Genomic DNA, 20880 nt, shown 5'->3' on the forward strand with positions numbered 1-20880 from the left:
ATTCAGCCGGGTCGTCAGGCATGTAGGAGATGCCATCACTCTGTTTGAACTCACACACCGGCTCACAAAAGGGTTTAGACATTAAGAGATGCCCTTCCAGGCAGCAGATGCAAATTCAGCAATAAAAAAAAGAACCTTTCCGAATTTAGAAAATGATTTGCTGACAATTTCTTTCAAAAAAAGGAATAATTGTGCAGGGAGGTAATTTATAATTAATGAACCCTATGGAGCTATCTCAAGCAGGGCCATCTGCATTTAATTTTCTAACAATTAGTCACATCTGATTAGTTGGAAATGGTTCTGTTACAAAGCCATCTGTCACCCTGGCGACAGACTGGTAACTGGCAAGTTAAAAGATCCTCGCAACACCTTGATGTTTTGGCTGTGATGGGTTCGCACAGGATGCCAATCTCTGTACCGTGCATAGTGTTGGAGCTCAGGTCTGTGCTGTCAGCCGAACCCGAGCGGTAACGATTGACTCCACAAAGGAACCAGACTGGCCGAACAGGAAGAGTGTAGACCTGGCCCATCACTTCTAACCTGGCATGAGAGCGTTGTCCGGTGAGGCGAGGCTGAGTAAATTGGGTCCACGCCCTCCGGAGTGCAGGAAAATGAGAGGCGATCCCACTGAAACAGACAATGTTCTGAAGGGGCTTGACCTGGTCGATGCCGTGAGGCTCGGGAGCCTCGAACATGGGTTGGGAAAGCGGGCAGCATGATCAAAGATCCCTCCCACCCGGCTTACTCACTCTTCCCCCTTCTTCCATCGGGCAGGAGATACAAAAGTCTGCGAACACGCTCAAACAAATTCAAAAACAGCTTCTTCCCCGCTCTTACCAGACTCCTAAACGACCATCTTATGGACTGACCTCATTAATACTACACCCTGTATGCTTCACCCGATGCCGGTGTCTATGTATTTACATTGTGTACCTTGTGTTGCCCTATTATGTATTTTCTTTTATTCCCTTTTCTTTTCATGTACTAAATGGTCTGTTTGAGATGCTCGCAGAAAAATACTTTTCACTGTACCTCGGTACACGTGACAATAAACACATCCAAGTCCAAGTCCAGGATAAGGGGCTGATCATTTTGGACTGGGATGAGCAGAGATTTCTTCACTCAAAGGGTTGTGAATGTTTGGAATTCTCTCAAGGGGTTGTGAATGCTCCACCTTTGAATATATCTCAGGCTGAGATAGTCAGAGCTTTGGTCTCTCAGAGAATTAGGGGACATGGGGAAAGTGGAGTTGAAGCCACGATTGTATCGATTTGCTTAGCAGGCTCAAGGGGCTGAATGGCCTACTTCCTGCTCCGATTTCTTCGGTGTACATGTTCTTGAGGATGAATTCCCTTCACTCAAGAGTTCTGGTTTGGAGGGATATGACTTGGGGTATTACAGCATTGTGGGTTCATCACTGCATTAGTCACCCAAAACTTACTTACTTTGACTTTATTCCTCTGGTCCTGTGTGGTACAATGGGTGGCAAGGTTCCGCTACCAGCCCTGGTCCATCACAATTTCACTTGCTCCAGGCCGGATGATGTCCCACTCTCACTCTTGAAGACTCTCCTTAAATATACATCTCCAGCCTTCTCTAACCTCTCATTTCTTCTTCTTCCTTCAGATGGTGTCTGTTCTAATCCAAAATTCCGCGCCTTAACCATCACCAGAATCGTCACCCGCAACGTCCGAACACTCTTCCAGTGTGGGAAGCTATCCCAGGGGCTGCGGGAAATGAAAACCTATCGACTTGACATATTAGGCATCAGCGAGATGCCGTGCACACATAAAGGGCAAATCAATAGCCCAGAAGCCTGATAGAGGTCTACAAAATTATGAGGGGCATAGACAGAGCGGATAGTCAGAGGCTTTTCCCCAGGGTAGAGAGGTCAATTACTAGGGGGCATAGGTTTAAGGTGAGAGGGGCAAGGTTTAGAGGAGATGTACGAGGCAACGTTTTTACGCAGAGGGTAGTGGGTGCCTGGAACTCGCTACCGGAGGAGGTGGTGGAAGCAGGGACGATAGTGACATTTAAGGGGCATCTTGACAAATACATGAATAGGATGGGAATAGAAGGATACGGACCCAGGAAGTGTAGAAGATTGTAGTTTAGTCGGGCAGCATGGTCGGCACGGGCTTGGAGGGCCGAAGGGCCTGTTCCTGTGCTGTACATTTCTTTGTTCTTTGTTCCTTGTTCTTTGTTCTTGTTCTAATATTGCGGAAACTTGAGTTCGAATCCCACCAAGGTGGTTAAGGAATTTATATTTAGTTAAATAAATATGGAAAGAAAGCCAATATCAGTCATGATGAGCAGGAAACTAGGAGATCATCATAAAGATTCATTTTGTTATGGGAGGAAATCTGCCACCTTTAGCCGGTCTGGTCTATATGATGACTCCAGGTCCACAGCAACGTGGCCAACTCTGAATTTCCCTCTGAAATGACTTGACAAGCTGCTGTAAGAAGATGTTTCATCACCACTTTCTCAAGGGCAATAAACACTCGGCTTCCCAGTGACGCCCATGTCCCACCAACAAATGAGAAAAGGTGAAGATCTATTTCTTGAAAAATTGAGATGAAGGGCCATGACCCATAGGAAGCAGAGCATCAACAAGGTTGGAATAAGAGTGCAGGCGAGTTAGTCAAGTGAGAGACAAGACGAGGAGGAGGCCATTCAGCCCCTCAAACCTGTTCCAACGATCTATTAAATCAGGGCTGGTCTCATGCATCTGACACAACAGCCAATGAGCTTATGGATAAGGATCATTAAAGGCCATTCAGGGGCGTCATTCTCCGACCCCCCTGCCGGGTCGGAGAATGGCCGTTGGCCGCCGTGAATCCCGCCCCCGCCCCCGCCGAAGTCTCCGCTCCCGGAGATTGGGCGGGGGCGGGAATCCGGCCGCGCCGGTTGGCGGGACCCCCCGCTGGATTCTCCGGCCCAGATGGGCCGAAGTCCCGCCCAGGAATTGCCTGTCCCGCCGGCGTAAATCAAACCTGGTATTTACCGGCGGGACCAGGCGGCGTGGGCGGGCTCCGGGGTCCTGGGGGGGGGGCGCGGGGCGATCTGACCCCGGGGGGTGCCCCCACGGTGGCCTGGCCCGCGATCGGGGCCCACCGATCCGCGGGCGGGCCTGTGCCGTGGGGGCACTCTTTCCCTTCCGCCTCCGCAACGGTCTCCACCATGGCGGAGGCGGAAGAGACTCTCCCCGCTGACGCTCCCGCGCATGCGCCGCCCCGACATGTCATTTCCGCGCCAGCTGGCGGGGCAACAAACGGCGTTTCCGCCAGCTGGCGGGGCGGATATCCCCCCGGCGCCGGCCTAGCCCCTCAATGTTGGGGCTCGGCCCCCAAAGATGCGGAGCATTCCGCACCTTTGGGGCGGCGCGATGCCCGTCTGATTAGCGCCGTTTTGGGCGCCAGTCGGCGGACATCGCGCCGATACCGGAGAATTTCGCCCCTGAAGTCCATCATTCCTTATCGCAATCTGGTAACTTCCCCTGCATGCACTCCAAGACCTTGATAGCTGAATGACAATGGAATATATATAAAAATATACCACTATTTGTGCTGTAAAATTAAAGATTCTTCATTGTTTCCTGCGCTAACTCATAGTTTTGTAATCTCGTGCAAATCCTCATTTCCCTTGGTCTTTCTCTCCACTCTACAACCAATGGGCTGGGTGCTTCGAATCCACTTTCGAATATCCTCTGATTATCCTCAATCCTGGTTGTGCTCTGCACTCTGTACCGCACCTTTTCACCGAGGAGTCTCGACTTAAAAGGAAATCATGATGAAAATGGTTTAGTTGGAGTCCTTCCCTTCCCCAAGCCTGTGGCAGGGCCTGTTTTCCAACGAGCTCTCAGCCAAGACCAGTGCCCCGTTCCACTCAAGTTGTATATAAATCTAACTGGGCTGGTGGAGTCGGTACGGAGAGTAAAAGTGTCACCAGGCAGGAATCAATGCCTCAGGTGCTGCCCCTTTCGAGAGGGCACCTGTAAAAATAATCTCAGCCAGACCCCATCAAACTAAATGAGGCTTAAGGAGCATTTTGCTATCTTGGTTGATTGATAGTTATTTTTACATGGGGCGCAATCTACCCGAATGGGAACAGAGCCTCGTAGCAAGCGCGTTGGGTGTTTCCCTGCGTGCGGAGTGCCGAGAAAAAACACTCTATTGAACGGCTGTTCAGGTAGATACAGGGAACGTCCCCACGAGGCAGCACTTATTCCCATTTCCTGTGCTCTAGGATCTCCGCTCACCGGAACCCCTCAGGGCAGAAGGAGATTGGGACGCCATTGGGACACCGCAGGATTCCTAATCCCCGACTGTGGCGTCCACCTGACACGGAAGGGTTAACTGTAACGGTGGATGTTCCCTCTCCAGGGCCATCCAGCTCCAGGCAGGAATTCAGAAGAGATCGTAGTGATATCATGGTCGTGTTGTAATTCACCGACTGGCCACTAGGAGTCTCATTAGTATGTCAAACAAACAAAGAACAAAGAAATGTACAGCACAGGAACAGGCCCTTCGGCCCTCCAAGCCCGTGCCGACCATGCTGCCCGACTAAACTACAATCTTCTACACTTCCTGGGTCCGTATCCTTCTATTCCCATCCTATTCATATATTTGTCAAGATGCCCCTTAAATGTCCCTATCGTCCCTGCTTCCACTACCTCCTCCGGTAGCGAGTTCCAGGCACCCACTACCCTCTGCGTAAAAAACTTGCCTCGTACATCTACTCTAAACCTTGCTCCTCTCACCTTAAACCTATGCCCCTAGTAATTGACCCCTCTACCCTGGGGAAAAGCCTCTGACTATCCACTCTGTCTATGCCCCTCATAATTTTGTACACTCTATCAGGTCTCCCCTCAACCTCCTTCGTTCCAGTGAGAACAAACCGAGTTTATTCAACCGCTCCTCATAGCTAATGCCCTCCATACCAGGCAACATTTTGGTAAATCTCTTCTGCACCCTCTCTAAAGCCTCCACATCCTTCTGGTAGTGTGGCGACCAGAATTGAACACGATACTCCAAGTGTGGCCTAACTAAGGTTCTATACAGCTGCAACATGACTTGCCAATTCTTATACTCAGTGAATGTTAGAGTCAGGTGACCCCTCAAGACTGGCGGGAGAGCTGGAAGAGAGAGGTTGTTTGTGTTTGATCTGACTGTTATTCATCCGTTGTTTTGTATATGGTTTGCCCACAGTTAATGTTCATAAATCACTGATAGCTTTAGCTACAAGTGTTCTTATAATATAAATCAGGCCATCCGACAAGAACATTACAGAGGTGTGGGCAGTCGGAATGAGCCCGCCCACCTCACTGCACTCAGGGTCTTACGCACCTTACATCCAAGGCTGACTGTTTTGCCTGGGTCCAGGAGCAACCTCACAAGATGGTCCCCAACTTGTCAGCACCCCAATCAATCCACTTAACTTCTCCACTCTCAATCCCAACGCCACAAAATCCTAGCACAGCCATCATCCCATCCCCACCCCTCCCCCTCTCCCCATACCAGAGCACAGAAGATGAGGATCACCCAGGACTTGATATAACAGACGCAGAAGATGTTTTGTCACAGCAACGTGAATTCATTGTGATTGTTTCTTCCTCATTAATTTTCAACTAACCCCTGTCAGCATAATGCCATTTGGTAAATCCAGACATTTGCATATCTTTGGGAGGAGATTTGCAGTCCCTCACGGTTTAGTACAATGTCTTTCCCACAATAAACTGCACGCCTTAATGTTCCTTATTATGAATTCCCTGTTCATCTCATAGATATTAAGGTCACAACTTTCCCACAAAGTTAAGACATTTCACTGGGTAACTGAGTGAGCTACAGCGTTGCTCCAACAAGTGATAACTCATAACCTCAGGAGCATCAAAGACACGACCGAATGAAGACCTTTCAGTTAAATGAAAGGATGAGAGTCAGACACCACAGTCAGTGAGATATTTAATTCACTCTTTGAACATTAATCCTCTGTTAAATTCTGAATTACAAAGAAAGACAGAGAACGGAATGGAATAGAAAAAGGCCACTCAATCCAAATGGTTCATGCCAGTGTTGTTTATGTCTCCTCTGAGTCAAATGGACTCGTCTCATCTGTGCCTCCCTATTCCCTTCTCCCTCGTGTCAGCACCTTAAATGTGCCAATGCTACATCTGCTCCGAGAAGCAGCAAGTTGTAATTCACACCACTCGCTTGACTGTCACCCTGGGCCCATCTATTAGAAAGGCAACTTCATAGAATTCGCACCCACTTGCCCAGGATTGGAATTATTCAGCTGGGTAGTTCATAGGAGCTGAATTTAATGTCAATGTCCACCAGGGTTATATAAAGCAGCGTTGGCACCTTTCAGATCCCGGAGTGCTGGAAATTTCCAGGCCTAGCCTGAAGAATAATTGGGTACTCTTAAGTTTTTTTTTCATAAGTCCCATAGCGAGCGTGTTTAGCCACGTGTCTCCTGGTGCTCACAGAGCTGAGAAACACGATGCTATAAAACAGCACCTGGGTTAGGTAGGAGGCCTCAGCAGGGAACGCGCGGCCGAGGCTGCACAGGACCCCGTTTTGTGCACTGAGGGTCTCCGCTCGCCGGAACACCTCAGTGTAGCGAGAGATTGGGATGCCAGTTTTAAATCAAAAGTGATCCCCCGAACACACACACAGGACACCCCCTGTCTGATCGCCATCGCACAGAAAATGCCAGTGTGGCACCTTGGTAGTTCCAACCTGGCACCCTAGCAATGCCCCTGTCAGCTGGCAGTGCCACCTGGACACCTTGGTAGTGCCAGGCTGACCCCAAGGTGGCACGGCCAGGGTGCCTGGGTGACCCTGATCTCTAAGTGGGCTTGCATGTCGCCCACACCCCCCACCCATGGACAATGTCACAACCCTTTCACACATATGGGCATTGCCCCCTCCCCCAAGTGATGACACCCTGCTATGGGGTTGCTGTGAGCCCCCTGTCATCCACCCTTCCAGCATCCCCATCCTTCACCCTCCCCAACCTTCCAGGGGACACTTCATACCCTCCCTGCACCCCCCCTTTCCACCCTTCATACCCCACAACCCTTCTTTCATGGGCATTGCCCACCTCCCCAGGACGTGACCCTTGGTCATGCCACCGGGCACTCAGGCACCCTGTCACTGCCACCTGGGCAGCCTACCAGTGCTCCTGCCAGCTTTGCACCCAGGCACCTTGGCAATGCTAGGGTGGTGGTGCCAAGGTGCAGCCTGGCAGTGCCAAAGTGCCCTCATTCCAGGAGGATGACCAAGGGGCCACCCTACTTTGCCCCTGGCGACCCAGGAGCCTCCATTGGCCTGGGACCTCCCCGGGTACCATTCCACCTGGTCCACATTTGTGTGGACAAGTACTAAATGGTGCCCAGCTGGGGTCTCCCTGGGGAGGCCGGTAGATGCCGTGAGCCAGATAGATCCAGTTGCTTTTAAACCTACTTAGTCCTGCTAGGCTTGGTCTCGTCTATTATGGGTGAGATCCTGATCATGATGCCTCCCGAGACCTCGGCAGATCTCGTGAAGCGTATCAGCTGTCGGGAAGCCCGGGCAAGGCCTCTCCCAGCATCCACGGGTCGCGGCGCGCTCCGATTCCTGTGGGGAGCGGCCGTTAGACCATGCTTACGGTTTAATTTGCCTCTGGTCAAAGTTCTGGAATCCCGTCTGTAATACTCTTTACCTTTACGAAACACCTGAAATCGACCTCTTTGACCACGATAAATATTAGCCAGACCATTCCTGCTCTTCTTCCAATAGTGCATTGCATATCTTCATGGCCAGCTGAGAGGGCAGACACAGCCTCAGTTTAACATCTCATCCAAAAGATGGAATCGCTGACAGTGCAGCACTCCCTCAGTTCTGCACGGCACTGGGTGGATCAGCCAAGAGTGGGTGCTTAAGTCCCTGAAATGGGGCCTGAACCCATTGAGATCCTGCTGACATCTACAAGAGTGACTCTTGGAAAGATCTTCTGGATTGCTAAGACAAAACCTTTGACATGCTTTGGTCAGGGAGTGATGCAGGCTCTTTACTCTGAATGGAAAAACTAGGTTTGGTTGCCTGTCGTCTCTCTTATGTATCTGCCTTTGATTGCTAGCCACAGATATGCAAGTTCTAGCCAAGGGGCTAACAGGCAGGGCGGGAACCTGGCCTGAATTTGCCTTTCAGAGTCCACGACACGGAGGTCAATTGTCCCAGTCTAGCTATCTCACTGCGGCTGTGACCATCCGGCACAGCACAGGCATTGTAACTGGGATCTGCTGGCATCGGTTACACACACACTTCCTTCACCCAAACTAAACCATCAGAGAGCTTTCAAAGGACTTAATGAGCTGAGCAACATGCCTGTAACATTTCACAGTGATTACTGCATGTACACGCAAGGGCTGCAGGAACAGATGTGTAATGTTGCACTGTAGAACTGCTGTTTGTTTAATCAATCTCCCCGAGCTTGTCCAAAGGGTATATCTTTGCTCCAGTTCCGCACTTAACAAGCCCCCGAAGCCATTATAAAATGTTTCTATAAAACTCACTCCACCTTTAATAAAACTTTGCCATTTCATTCATAAATATTACAAAAGATATATAACAGCAAAACCACTATTTCAGGGGACTTTGTTTCTCTCCCCCCGCCCCCCCCCCCCAAGTTCTTTATTCTGTCTAACATTGTTTTACAAGGTTATAAACATTTACAGTTGCTTTAATGGCACTCGCCTGGTTAATGAGTCATCAATTTGCCATGAATTCCATAGGGAGCAAAGACACATTAATAATGTTTGACGCAAAGGGCATTCTGAATGGTGCCACATTCCTCTTCCCGGCCACATATATTTGTGCTTAGTAAAGGTTGGCAGCAGAAAGCAAATGGAACATTTCCTGCAGCCCCCCCCCCCCCCCCCCCACTCCCTCCCCTACCATTTTGCACTCCGTCATTGAAGCAAGTGCCAAAGATCTGAACATCATTGCCTTGAAGAGGGAGCCGATTATTGCTCCTGTCCCTCACGTTATCTGTTAGGAAACAGAGAGATATTTTTCGTGCGTGTGAGGTAATCCGTCTCCCATGCCGCTGTCTAACCTCTCTCCCCATCACCATCTCTCTTGTCTTGTCAATTGTCAGGCTTGGTTTAGTGGCACAGCACTCTCTCACCTCTGATTCACGAAGGTCGTGGGTAGACCTTGCTCCAGAGGCTTGAGCACATAATCCAAGATGTCACTTCCACTCCTGGGACTCGGGGAGCGATGAACTGTGGCAGGTGACATCTTTCTGACGAAACGTTGAAACAAAGACCGGTCTACTCTCCTTGGTCGGCGTAAGAGTACTAAATCCATGATTGGAAGCAGAGCTGGGAAGTTCTCCCTGGGCCCCTGGCCCATATTTTACCCCTCAACCAGACCGAAAACAAATGATCTGTTCATTGCACGTTACTGTTTGTGGGGTCCTGCTCTGCACAAAATTGATGGCTGTGTTTCCTGCGTTACAACAGTGACTACATTTAAAATAGTATTTCAGTGGCTGTGAAGTGCTTTGAGATGCCTAATGTTGGGAAAGGCAGTGTAGAAGTGCAAATCTTTCTTTATTTTATTGAATGACAAGGTTGGTAGCCCTGAATCTCAAATCCATCTACAGTTTCCATTTTCAGAAGGTCCAAATACCTTTCCTACACATTCCTCCTCTTGAATCCTCATTAAATTTACACTGAGCCCCCTCACTCCATTTTCTATTCTTGCTCCTTCATTTCCAGGGTCTCAACACTGATGAACTCCTCAACACCCCATCTTCACAATTGTTTTAATTTATTCATTCGCGGGACAATGGTGTCACTGGCAAGAGCAGCATTTATTGCCCCCATCTCTAAACGCCTGTGAGAAAGTGGTGTTAAGCCACCTTCTTGAACCATTGCAGTCCATGCGGTGAAGATACTCTCAAGGTGAGGTTAGGGAGGGAGTCACGCGGGTCTCAGCGGCGATGAACCAACAGCAACATTTGCCCAGGTCAGAATGCTCTGTGACTCGGACAGTTGGGCATCGGGATGTTCCCACATGCCTGCTGCATTTGTCTTTCTTAAGATCATGAGAAATGGGACCAGAAGTAGGCTATTTGGCCCATCGAGTCTCCTCCGCCATTGAGTAGCATCATGACTGATCCGCTTGTGGCCTTAACTGCGCTTTCCTGCCTGACACCCTTGTCAATCAAAAACCTATCGAGTGGCCCTATGAGAGAAGACATTTCTCCACATCTCTATCTTAAATGGGAGACCCCTTATTTTGAAACAGTGCCGTCTCATTCTAGATTCCCCAATGAGAGGAACCACCCTCCCAGCATTTACCCTATCAGGTCCGCTCAGGGTCTTATATATTTTAATAAGATCACCATTCATTCTTGTAAACTCCCATGAGTATAGCCCCAACCTGGTCAACCTTGTCGTGATCTGCACATCTGTGTATATATACAAGGGGTCAATGTAAATGCAATACAACTAAGCAATCACTAGAGGGAGCACTGGAGATGTATAAATACAGACAGACCGGAAGTCATAGCTTTACAGGAGTGGCAGCTGGTGAGCAGGACACAGACAGGCAGCTCAGATGTAACATAGTATAAGCGCTGGAGAGAGAATGAACTCATACAAATAAAGCATCTACTTCAACAGTAAGGCTACGAGCTTTATTCAGACACAAGGAATTAAACATGGTACCAGGCGACTTCAGAACGCTTACTATAAGATTACACAAGATGCAGACACAGAAAGATTGAAATGACAAGAAAACTCGTACTGGACATTCGACGTGGGGAGACTTCGCTGAATCAATGAAACTCGTTGGAACTCCACCGCAGCTGAAAACAACCGGTAATTTAAGTCATAGATGGAAAAGTTTTAAACAAATGTTCGATATATATATCATAGCTAATGATTTGAGAACAGCCTCAAAACAAATGAAAATAGCACTGCTCCTAGCAGGACATGAAGCTAGAGAAATCTATAATGGCTTTAAATACTTGAAAGGTGAAGACAATACCAAATTAGAAGTAATACTCAAAACATTTGAAGATCACTGTAACACCACTAACAATGCTGCTTCAAGACATTCAATGCTTGGAGACCAAATTGCACAGGGAATGAGTGATGCGAAACCCAAACAAGCATTATCAGAACAGAAAGGTTTAACGTTGGAAATCGCAATTGAAAAGTGCAGATCGCAAGAAAAAAATAACTTTAAGTTTTTGACAAGAAAAAATGCCGTAAAATTTCTTTTCCACGGGTCTGAAGAAGGTAAAATGGCGTCTGAGCGCATTTTAAACTGCCCGGGGAACAAAAGACGCAAATCTGGGTCTGCGCATGCGCAGGAAACCGCAGCCGTGCATGCGCAGTTGAAAATAGCCGTTTTGGACTCAGATCGTTCTGCGCATGTGCAATTGAAAAAAAGAAGTTTTGGGTGCATATCATTCTGCGCATGCGCAAGCCGCTTATGCGCAGTCAGCAGAAGATCGAACGCCGTTCGCCGATCAAGTCGCGCATGCGCAGTTGAAAGAAAGGAGCGCACACTTCAAAGACGGATCTGCGTAGGCGCAAGCCGCGCATGCGCAGTTTACGAAAAAGCGCACAGTAAAGGAAAATCGATTTGTGCATGCGCAATCGATTCCTCCGCTCTACGTCAGCAAACGCAGACCATGCCCATTTAAAGGGGAAATGCCCAAAAATCACAAACGGGACTCCTAAAGGCACAAAACCCAAGAATTCATCCTCAAAAGGCACAACATTGCCTGAACCTCTGCCAGCAGTTGAAAATAACCTCCGCAGCACCCTGGACCAAGCGGTTTGCACCACCCAAAGTGAAGAGCACAATGACAAATCCGAAACCAAAGAAGATGATTTGTTGATCGAAAAATATTACTCAGACATGGCTGAGTTATTCGGATATGCTAATCATAGCATCAGTGACACGGTTCCAAGCTCAACACAACTCTACTCATGGTAGATTAATCCAATACCATGATGCAATGGCAGATCGTCGATACATTGGATGACAGCAACCTGTCAAATACCCAAGGAGAACACGACGCCACACAGAGCGCGGTGAAAGACTCCACAAAGATAGCAACGCAAACCTCCACAGAGAGCTCGCTGACAGATTCCAAAATGGAAGCAATTAAACACTCCATAGCGAATGCCATGCATGATCAAGACCATGAAGGTCTACCCACTGTATCTGAGTAACCAGAAGCAGACCATGAAAGTCTAATAAGCTCACTTGAACAACAAGAAGACAATGTAAGTCTACCCACTGTATGTGATAACAGTGACTATGTGATCACAATTGCCATACAGGACGTGCAGGACAACAGCGAGACCGACAGAACTCATCTTGTCTGTACAGAAGTACTCAACCATCAGAGTAGGGCTACTCATGAGTCCAGTGAGACCACGTCAGTTGAAACCTCATCTACTCTAGCCTACCCACAAGAAAATTAAATCTTGAAGATTTTGACTCCAGAAGAGGAGCACCAAGAAACCAAAGATGGTTCAAATTAACAAGAAATGACTCTAGAAGAGGAGCACCAAGGAAGCAAAGAAGAGGAATCAAATCCACCACAAATGACTGATGTCACCAAGATCAACGCAACATCAGATCATTCGCACAATCCTCAAGAAGAAACGCTCAATGAAACATGAGATACCACAAAGGACACTGACACCAATAACTTTGAGAATGACTCAAATTAACCACACGCAACAGTCATTGAGCGCAACAAGAACAACTAAAACCACAAGAAGCACAACAGAAACAAGAACAACAACAGCAACAACAAAAACAACAAGAAGCACAACAAGAACAACAACAAAAACTACAAGAACAACAACAAAAACAACAAGAAGCATAACAAAAACAGAAACAACAAGCATGACAAAAACATCAACAAGAACGACAATGAAAACAAAGACAGAAACAACAGAAACAACAACAATGAAACACCGACCTATACAACATGGTACAACTCTGCACATGAAGGACAATGCAACAGCACACTCCAAAACAATACAAGAGTACGAACATACCATGGCATGTCAACGAATCTCATGAATTCACATTTGCTCCAGAACAAACAAGCACACCAGCTTTCAAGGCAGATGACACACTAAATCGCTACCACAAGCACAGAAAAAAGTCCACGTCAGTCAACATAAGTGGTTCGACCATTCAAACACCTCGTGATGACTTGTTGGTTACTAAAAAAATAAGAACACTGTCGACATTCACAAAGAAGTTACAATATCAATATCATCACGCCAACAACAGAAAAAAAACCTCAACCAAACAAATTCGTAAAGTTTGGACTCATAAATGTTTTTATTAAGATTGGACTCATAAATATGAAGTGGCTTTATATAATAACCAATATCATCACCACTTGTACAGATATACATATCATAATTAATCTAACTGTTTTGTACAATTTTCTTTAACACTGTACAGAAAATATGTAAAAGAAGAAAGGGGGGATGTAGTGATCTGCATATCTGTGTATATATACAAGGAGTCAATGTAAATGCAATACATCTAAGCAATCACTAGAGGGAGTGCGGGAGATGTATAAATACTGACAGACAGGAAGTCAGAGGCACTCTTCACAGGAACGGCAGCTGGTGAGCAGGACAGACTGGCAGCTCAGATGTAACATAGTATAAGCGCTGGAGAGAGAACAAACTCATACAAATAAAGCATCTACTTCAACTGTAAGACTACGAGCTTTATTCAGACACAAGGAATAACACAAACCTTTCCTCGTAAAACAGCCCCTTCATCTCAGAAGTCAGCCTAGTGAAACTTCTCTGAACTGCTTCCAATACAAATATATCCCTCCTTAAATAAGGAGACCAAAACTATACACAGTGCTCTAGGTGTGATCTCATGAATGCCCTGTACAGGTTGGCACGATGATTAGCACTGCTGCATCACATCGCTGAGGACCTGGGTTCGATCCCGGTCCCAGGTCACTGCCTGTGTGGAGTTTGCACATTCTTCCCATGTTTGCGTGGGTCTCACCCCCACAACCCAAAGATGTGCAGACTAGGTGGATTGGCCACGCAAAATTGCCCCTTAACTGGAAAAAAAAAAATTGGGTTCTCTAAATTTATTTAATAAAGTGAATGTTCAGTACTGCTGGAGCAAGACTTATATTTTTATACAACATTCTCTTGCAATAAAGTCCAACAGTCCATTTACCTTCCTAATCACTTGGTGTCCCGATCGCCCCGTGCACTGACGGGTCCCAGCGAGCGGAGCACCTCAGTGCAGAAAACGGCACTAAGTGTGGCCTTGGCCACACGTTCCCCACTGAGGCCCCCTATTTACCCGAATGGCCGTTCGATAGCGTGGTCTCTCTCGGGAAACACTCGGCTAAGGGACTCTGTTCCCATTCGGGTAGATTACACCCAAAGTCATAATATTGATCTTAAATAGTTGAGGCCCCAGCATTGATCCCTGCAATGGTGCACTCCTGAAAATTACCCATTTATTCTGACTCTCTCGGCACGATTTAATGGGAAAAAAGAGACCTATTTTGGGTACGTTTCCCGGCGCCCTCAGCTCGTCAGTGCACCCCAATCTCTCAAACCCCTCCCCCCCCCCACAGCCTCTGGACCCCCCAACACCCAATGTACCCATTAGGGGGTCCTCAACCTCCCCCCCACCCCAAATCATAAGTTCAGGGCATCCCCGGGCCCGATCCCCTACACAGGCAAACTGGCATCCAAGCACCTTGACATTGCCAGCCCTGCATCATGGCAGTGCCCCTGCCAGCCTGACAGTGCCATCTAACACTGGCAGTGCCAGGGTGGCACTTACAGGGTGCCAGTGCCCAGGTGCCCTCGGGGGTGCCAAGGTTCCATCCTGCCCAGAGCCCAACCACTCGGGGGCCTTCGATCTCCCGGATGTTCCCCCCAAGTGCCGTTGCACCCGGTCCACATTTGTGGAAAACAGTGCTAAACAGCACCACGCCAGTGTCTCCAAGGTGCGGGCATTTGATCCCATGCCTTGGGAGACTCCGGCGCGAGCATATTTAAGTGTACTTTACGACACACTAAACATGCAAATCTGAATCCCGCCCATTGAGGGCGAGATCCAGATCGTGATGCCTTTGTAAAATATGATTTCTCTTTCACAATACCATGGTGACCATGCCTGGTTTTATTATGATTGGCTAAATGTCCTGCCATTACCCCTTTAATAATGTTTTTTTTAATTAAACTAAACATAGTTCCCTGTCTTCTGTCTCCCTCCTTTGCTGAATAGAGATGTTACATTTGTAGTTTTCCAATTAACTTGGGCCTTTCCAGTATATAGGGAATTTTGATAATCGACAACTAAGTGATCCACCATCTTCAACCACTTCCTTTAAGACCCTGGGATGCAGGCTACCAGGTCCTGGGAACTTGACAGTCTTTAGCCTCATTCGTTTTCTTCGTGCTTTTTCTCTGGTGATTGTGATTCTTTTAAGTTCCTCCCCCACTTTTGCCTCTTGATTTCCCACCATTTGTGGAATGTCTTCTATGCCTTCTCCAGTGAAGACAGCTACAAAGTTCTCGTTCAAAGTCTCTGCCATTTCTTTGTGTCCCGTCATTAATTCCACGATCCTCTCAGGGATCAATGCTTAATTTCGCAGAGAATAGAATCCCTACAGTGCACAAGGAGGCCATTCGGCCCATCTAGTCTGCACCAACAGTTTTGAAAGGCCACCCTACTTAGGCCCAACCCCTCCCCTAATCCTGCAATGCCACCCTAAGGGGCACTTTAACATGGTCAATCCACCTAACCTGCGCGTCTTTAGACTGTGGGAGGAAACCGGAGCACCCGGAGGAAACCCACGCAGACACGGGGAGAACGTACAAACGCTACACATGCAGTCACCCGAGATCGGAATCGAACCCGGGTCCTTGGCGCTGTGAGGCAACGGTGCTAACCACTGTGCCACCATGCCACCCCAAGCGTGGCACCTTAACAGTGCCATCCTGGTGCCCTGGCAGTGCCCCTACCAACTGGCAGTGCCATCTGGGTGCCTTGACAGTGCCAGGCTGGTACCCAGGTGGACTGCCAGGGTGCCAGGCTGGCAATACCATGGTTCCCAGGTGACACCAGCAGTACCAGGGTTCCAACCTACCCTGGACCCTAAGCTCTGGAATTCCTTTTCGGCCTGTCTCTACTCCTTCAGGACGCTCCTGACAACCTACCTCTTCAGCCAACCATTTGCTTCTCTGGACAAATATCTCTTCCTGTGGATCAGTGTCCAGTTTTGCTTGATAACACTCCTGTGAAGCGCCTTGAGATGTTTCACGACAGTAAAGGTGCAATATAAACGCCCGCTCTTGTAGCTGTCTGCCTCAGGCCTTTACCAAGATTCCTCGATTTAAAAAACCTGAGTGGTCTTCAACCAATCTATGTGACATAAATCGACCTCCATTCAATTCAAACAAGACATTATGATTAATAGTGTGAAGAATCCTTACCAAGGTCAGTCAAAGAGAAACCCTCCAGGCCACCTTTCTGAGGGAGTTTCGTCCTTGAGTCAAGCCCCATTGGTTTGGATATTCTGTCTATGCAGGTCTGGCTATTTAATGTCAGTTTACTCATGACCCTTGGGCCATGTTGTCCATTGAATGCTCTCAGGATCCTTATGGGACTGTCTGTCAAATTGTGATTGATTGGATTGGATTTGTTTATTGTCACGTGTACCGAGGTACAGTGAAAAGTGTTTTTCTGTGAGCAGCTCAACACATCATTAAATACATGGGAAGAAAAGGAAATAAAAGAAAATACATAACAGGGCAACACAAGATATACAATGTAACTACATAAGCACTGGCATCGGATGAAGCAGACAGGGTGTAGTGTTGCAGCGCAATTATATTGTAAATCAGAAGAGATAACAGATACAGTGGGATGGCAGGACAGAGGTTGGCTAGCTGCTCTAATTTGCTCTAACACAAATCTATGCCTCAATCTCTGTTTCAACAATCTTAAGTCTTTTTGTTCCTCCTCGGAACACAATTGAGCCACAATTGGCTCAGTGTTGGCAGAGCAAGAATAAACTAAAAAGATCTTATCACAGATGAGAGAGAATGTAATTATTTCGGTCTTTGACACCTTAATTTGCCGTGAAGAAATAGATGTCACAGGGACACCCGCATTGTGCGCTGCAGTTGAAAACAGACAGGGTACCGTGAGCAATGGAACACTGTATATCTTTCAGATAGACTTATATGCTGACAGGAGGCATAGAAATATATTCGGAGGAGCAACAATTGCAGCATCCAAAACAACTCGCCAAAAGGTACGAAAGCACAATTCAAAAAAGTTTTCAGAAACCACGGGCGAAATTCTCCGGTATCGGCGCGATGTCCGCCGACTGGCGCCCAAAACAGCGCAAATCAGACAGGCATCGCGCCGCCCCAAAGGTGCGGAATGCTCTGCATCTTTGGGGGCCGAGCCCCAACATTGAGGGGCTAGGTCGGCGCCGGACGAATTTCCGCCCCGCTGGCGGAAAAGGCCTTTGGTGCCCCGCCAGCTGGCGCGGAAATGACACCTCCGGGCGGCGCATGCGCGGGAGCGTCAGCGGCCGCTGATAGCATTGCCACGCATGCACAGTGAAGGGAGTCTCTTCTGCCTCCGCCATGGTGGAGACCGTGGCGAAGGCAGAAGGGAAAGAGTGCCCCCACGGCACAGGCCCGCCCGCGGATCGGTGGGCCCCGATCGCGGGCCAGGCCACTGTGGGGGCACCCCCCGGGGCCAGATCGCCCCGCGCCCCCCCCCCCCCCCCCCCCCAGGACCCCGGAGCCCGCCCGCGCCGCCTTGTCCCGCCGGTAAGGTAGGTGATTTAATTTACGCCGGCGGGACAGGCATTTTAGTGGCGGGGCTTTGGCCCATCCGGGCCGGAGAATCAAGCCGGGGGGCCCGCCAACCGGCGCGGCGCGATTCCCGCCCCCGCCGAATATCCGGTGCCGGAGACTTCGGCAACCGGCGGGGGCGGGATTCACGCCAGCCCCCGGCGATTCTCCGACCCAGCGGGGGGTCAGAGAATTTCGCCCCACATTTTCCAACCGTTAGCCTTAAGTCAAAGTGTAGCTCGCAGTTTCTGCTTGCAGAAAAATACTTTTCACTGTCCCTCGGTAGACCTGACAATAAACAAACAAGCAAACAAACTGAAAGGTTTTGTTCATTAATTATTTCGCAGGATGGGGGCTGGTTCGGCCAGCATCCACAACCATCCTCAATTGCCCTTTGAGAAGGTGGTGATGAGTTGCTGCCTTGAACCTCTGCAGTCCATGTGGTGTAGATACACCCACAGTGCTGTTAGGGAGGGAGTTCCAGGACAGTGAAGGAACAGTCATACATTTCCAAGTCAGGATGGTCCATGGCTCGGAGGGAAGTTGCAGGTGGTGGTATTCCTGGTACCACCACCTTCTCAAGGGCAATTAGGGATGGCAATCAGTGCTGGCCTGGCCATTGACACCTACATCCCATTAATTAATTTTGTTTCTTGAATTTAGAGTATGCAATTCATTTTTTTTCCAATTAAGGGGCAATTGTAGTGTGGCCAATCCACCTATCCTGCACATCTTTGGGTTGTGGGGGTGAGATCCACGCAGGCATGGGGAAAATGTGCAAACTCCACATGGACAATAACCCGGAACCGGATCGATCCGGTTGTCATGGACAATAACCCGGAACCGGGCAGCACGGTAGCATTGTGGATAGCACAATTGCTTCACAGCTCCAGGGTCCCAGGTTCGATTCCGGCTTGGGTCACTGTCTGTGCAGAGTCTGCACATCCTCCCCGTGTGTGCGTGGGTTTCCTCCGGGTGCTCCGGTTTCCTCCCACAGTCCAAAGATGTGCAGGTTAGGTGGATTGGCCATGATAAATTGCCCTTAGTGTCCAAAATTGCCCTTAGTGTTGGGTGGGGTTACTGGGTTATGGGGATAGGGTGGAGGTGTTGACCTTGGGTAGGGTGCTCTTTCCAAGAGCCGGTGCAGACTCGATGGGCCAAATGGCCTCCTTCTGCACTGTAAATTCTATGATCTATGATCCCTGGTCCTCGGCTCCATGAGGCAGCAGTGCTAACCGCACATGAATTTGCTTCCTAACTGCTTATAGTGCATACATGCTTGCTATCTGTGACTAGTGTACAAGAACACCCATGTCCCTTTATATGTCAATATTTTCCACCTATCACTATTTAAATAATACTCTGCCATTCTGATTTTCCATCCGAAGTGGATAACTTCACATTTATACGCATTATACCACATAGGCCATGCATTTGCCCAATCACTTAAGTTGTCTAAATCACTTTGAACCCTCTTAACATCCTTCTCACCACTCACATTTCAACAAGTTTCACGCCATCAGCAAACCAGGTTCCCTCATCCAAATCATTGATACATATTGTGAATAGCTGGGGCCCAAGCTTGCGGGACCCCACTGGTCACTTCCTGCAACTTTGAAAAAGACCCATTTATTCCTATTCTGTTTCCTGTCTGCTAACCAATTCTCAATTCACACCAATATATTACCACCAATCCCATGCACTTTCATTTTGCACTCAAATCTCTTATGTAAGAGATAGCTGAGGAAATTGTGCAGGCATTAGTGATGATCTTTCAGGAATCGCTGGAGGCAGGAAGGGTCCCAGAGGACTGGAAGGTGGTGAATGTAACACCACTGTTTAAGAAGGGAGGGAGGCAGAAGACGGGAAATTATAGGCCGGTTAGCCTGACTTTGGTCATTGGTAAGATTTTAGAGTCTGTTATTAAAGATGAGATCATGAGGTACTTGGAAGTGCATGGTAAAATAGGACTGGGTCAGCACGCCTTTGTCAAAGGGAGCTCATGTCTGACAAATCTGTTAGAATTCTTTGAGGAGGTAACGAGGAAGTTAGACAAAGGAGAACCAGTGGACATGATTTATTTAGATTTCCAGAAGGCCTTTGACAAGGTGCCGCATAGGAGACTGTTAAATAAGTTAAAAGCTTATGGTGTTAAGGGTAAGATCCTGGCATGGATAGAGGATTGGCTGACTGGCAGAAGGCAGAGAGTGGGGATAAAGGGGTCTTTTTCAGAATGGCAACCGGTGACTAGTGCTGTGCCTCAGGGGTCTGTGCTGGGACCACAACTTTTTACAATATACATTAATGATCTGGAAGAAGGTACTGAAGGCACTGTTGCTGAGTTTGCAGATGATACAAAGATCTGTAGAGGGGCAGGTAGTATTGAGGAAGCAAGGGGGCTGCAGAAGGACTTGGACAGGCTAGGAGAGTGGGCAATGAAGTGGCAAATGAAATTCAATGTGGAAAAGTGTGAGGTTATGCACTTTGGAAGGAGGAATTTAGGCATAGACTATTTTCTAAATGGGGAAATGCTTCGGAAATCAGAAGCACAAAGGGACTTGGGAGTCCTTGTTCACGATTCTCTTAAGGTTAATCTGCAGGTTCAGTCGGCAGTTAAGAAGGCAAATGCAATGTTAGCATTCATGTCAAGAGGGCTAGAATACAGGACCAGCGATGTACTTCTAAGGCTGTATAAGGCTCTGGTCAGACCCCATTTGGAGTATTGTGAGCAGTTTTGGGCCCCGTATCTAAGGAAGGATGTGCTGGCCTTGGAAAGGGTCCAGAGGAGGTTCATAAGAATGATCCCTGGAATGAAGAACTGGTCGTATGAGGAATGTTTGAGGACTCTGGGTCTGTACTCGTTGGAGTTTAGAAGGATGAGAGGGGATCTTATTGAAACTTACAAGATACTGCGAGGCCTGGGTAGAGTGGATGTGAAGAGAATGTTTCCACTTGTAGGAAAAACTAGAACCAGA

General features: G+C 48.2%; 1 protein-coding gene across 4 annotated transcripts in view; it reads right to left on the reverse strand.

The window, feature by feature from the left end:
- ncanb (neurocan b) overlaps nt 1–20880 on the reverse strand; it is a 263481-nt gene that overhangs the window by 62894 nt on the left and 179707 nt on the right. Inside the window, exon 9 of one of the 4 annotated variants that reach the window (XM_072482257.1) lies at nt 10719–10860. The exons of the other annotated variants lie outside the window; for them this stretch is intronic. Within the exon in view, the coding sequence (XP_072338358.1) occupies nt 10742–10860 (119 nt within the window). The 3' untranslated portion in view covers nt 10719–10741. Of the gene's footprint in view, nt 1–10718; nt 10861–20880 lie in introns of those variants that run through there. 4 annotated transcript variants of the gene reach the window in all.

The sequence above is a fragment of the Scyliorhinus torazame genome, chromosome 18 (genome assembly GCF_047496885.1).
Source record: "Scyliorhinus torazame isolate Kashiwa2021f chromosome 18, sScyTor2.1, whole genome shotgun sequence".
Taxonomy (NCBI): domain Eukaryota; kingdom Metazoa; phylum Chordata; class Chondrichthyes; order Carcharhiniformes; family Scyliorhinidae; genus Scyliorhinus; species Scyliorhinus torazame.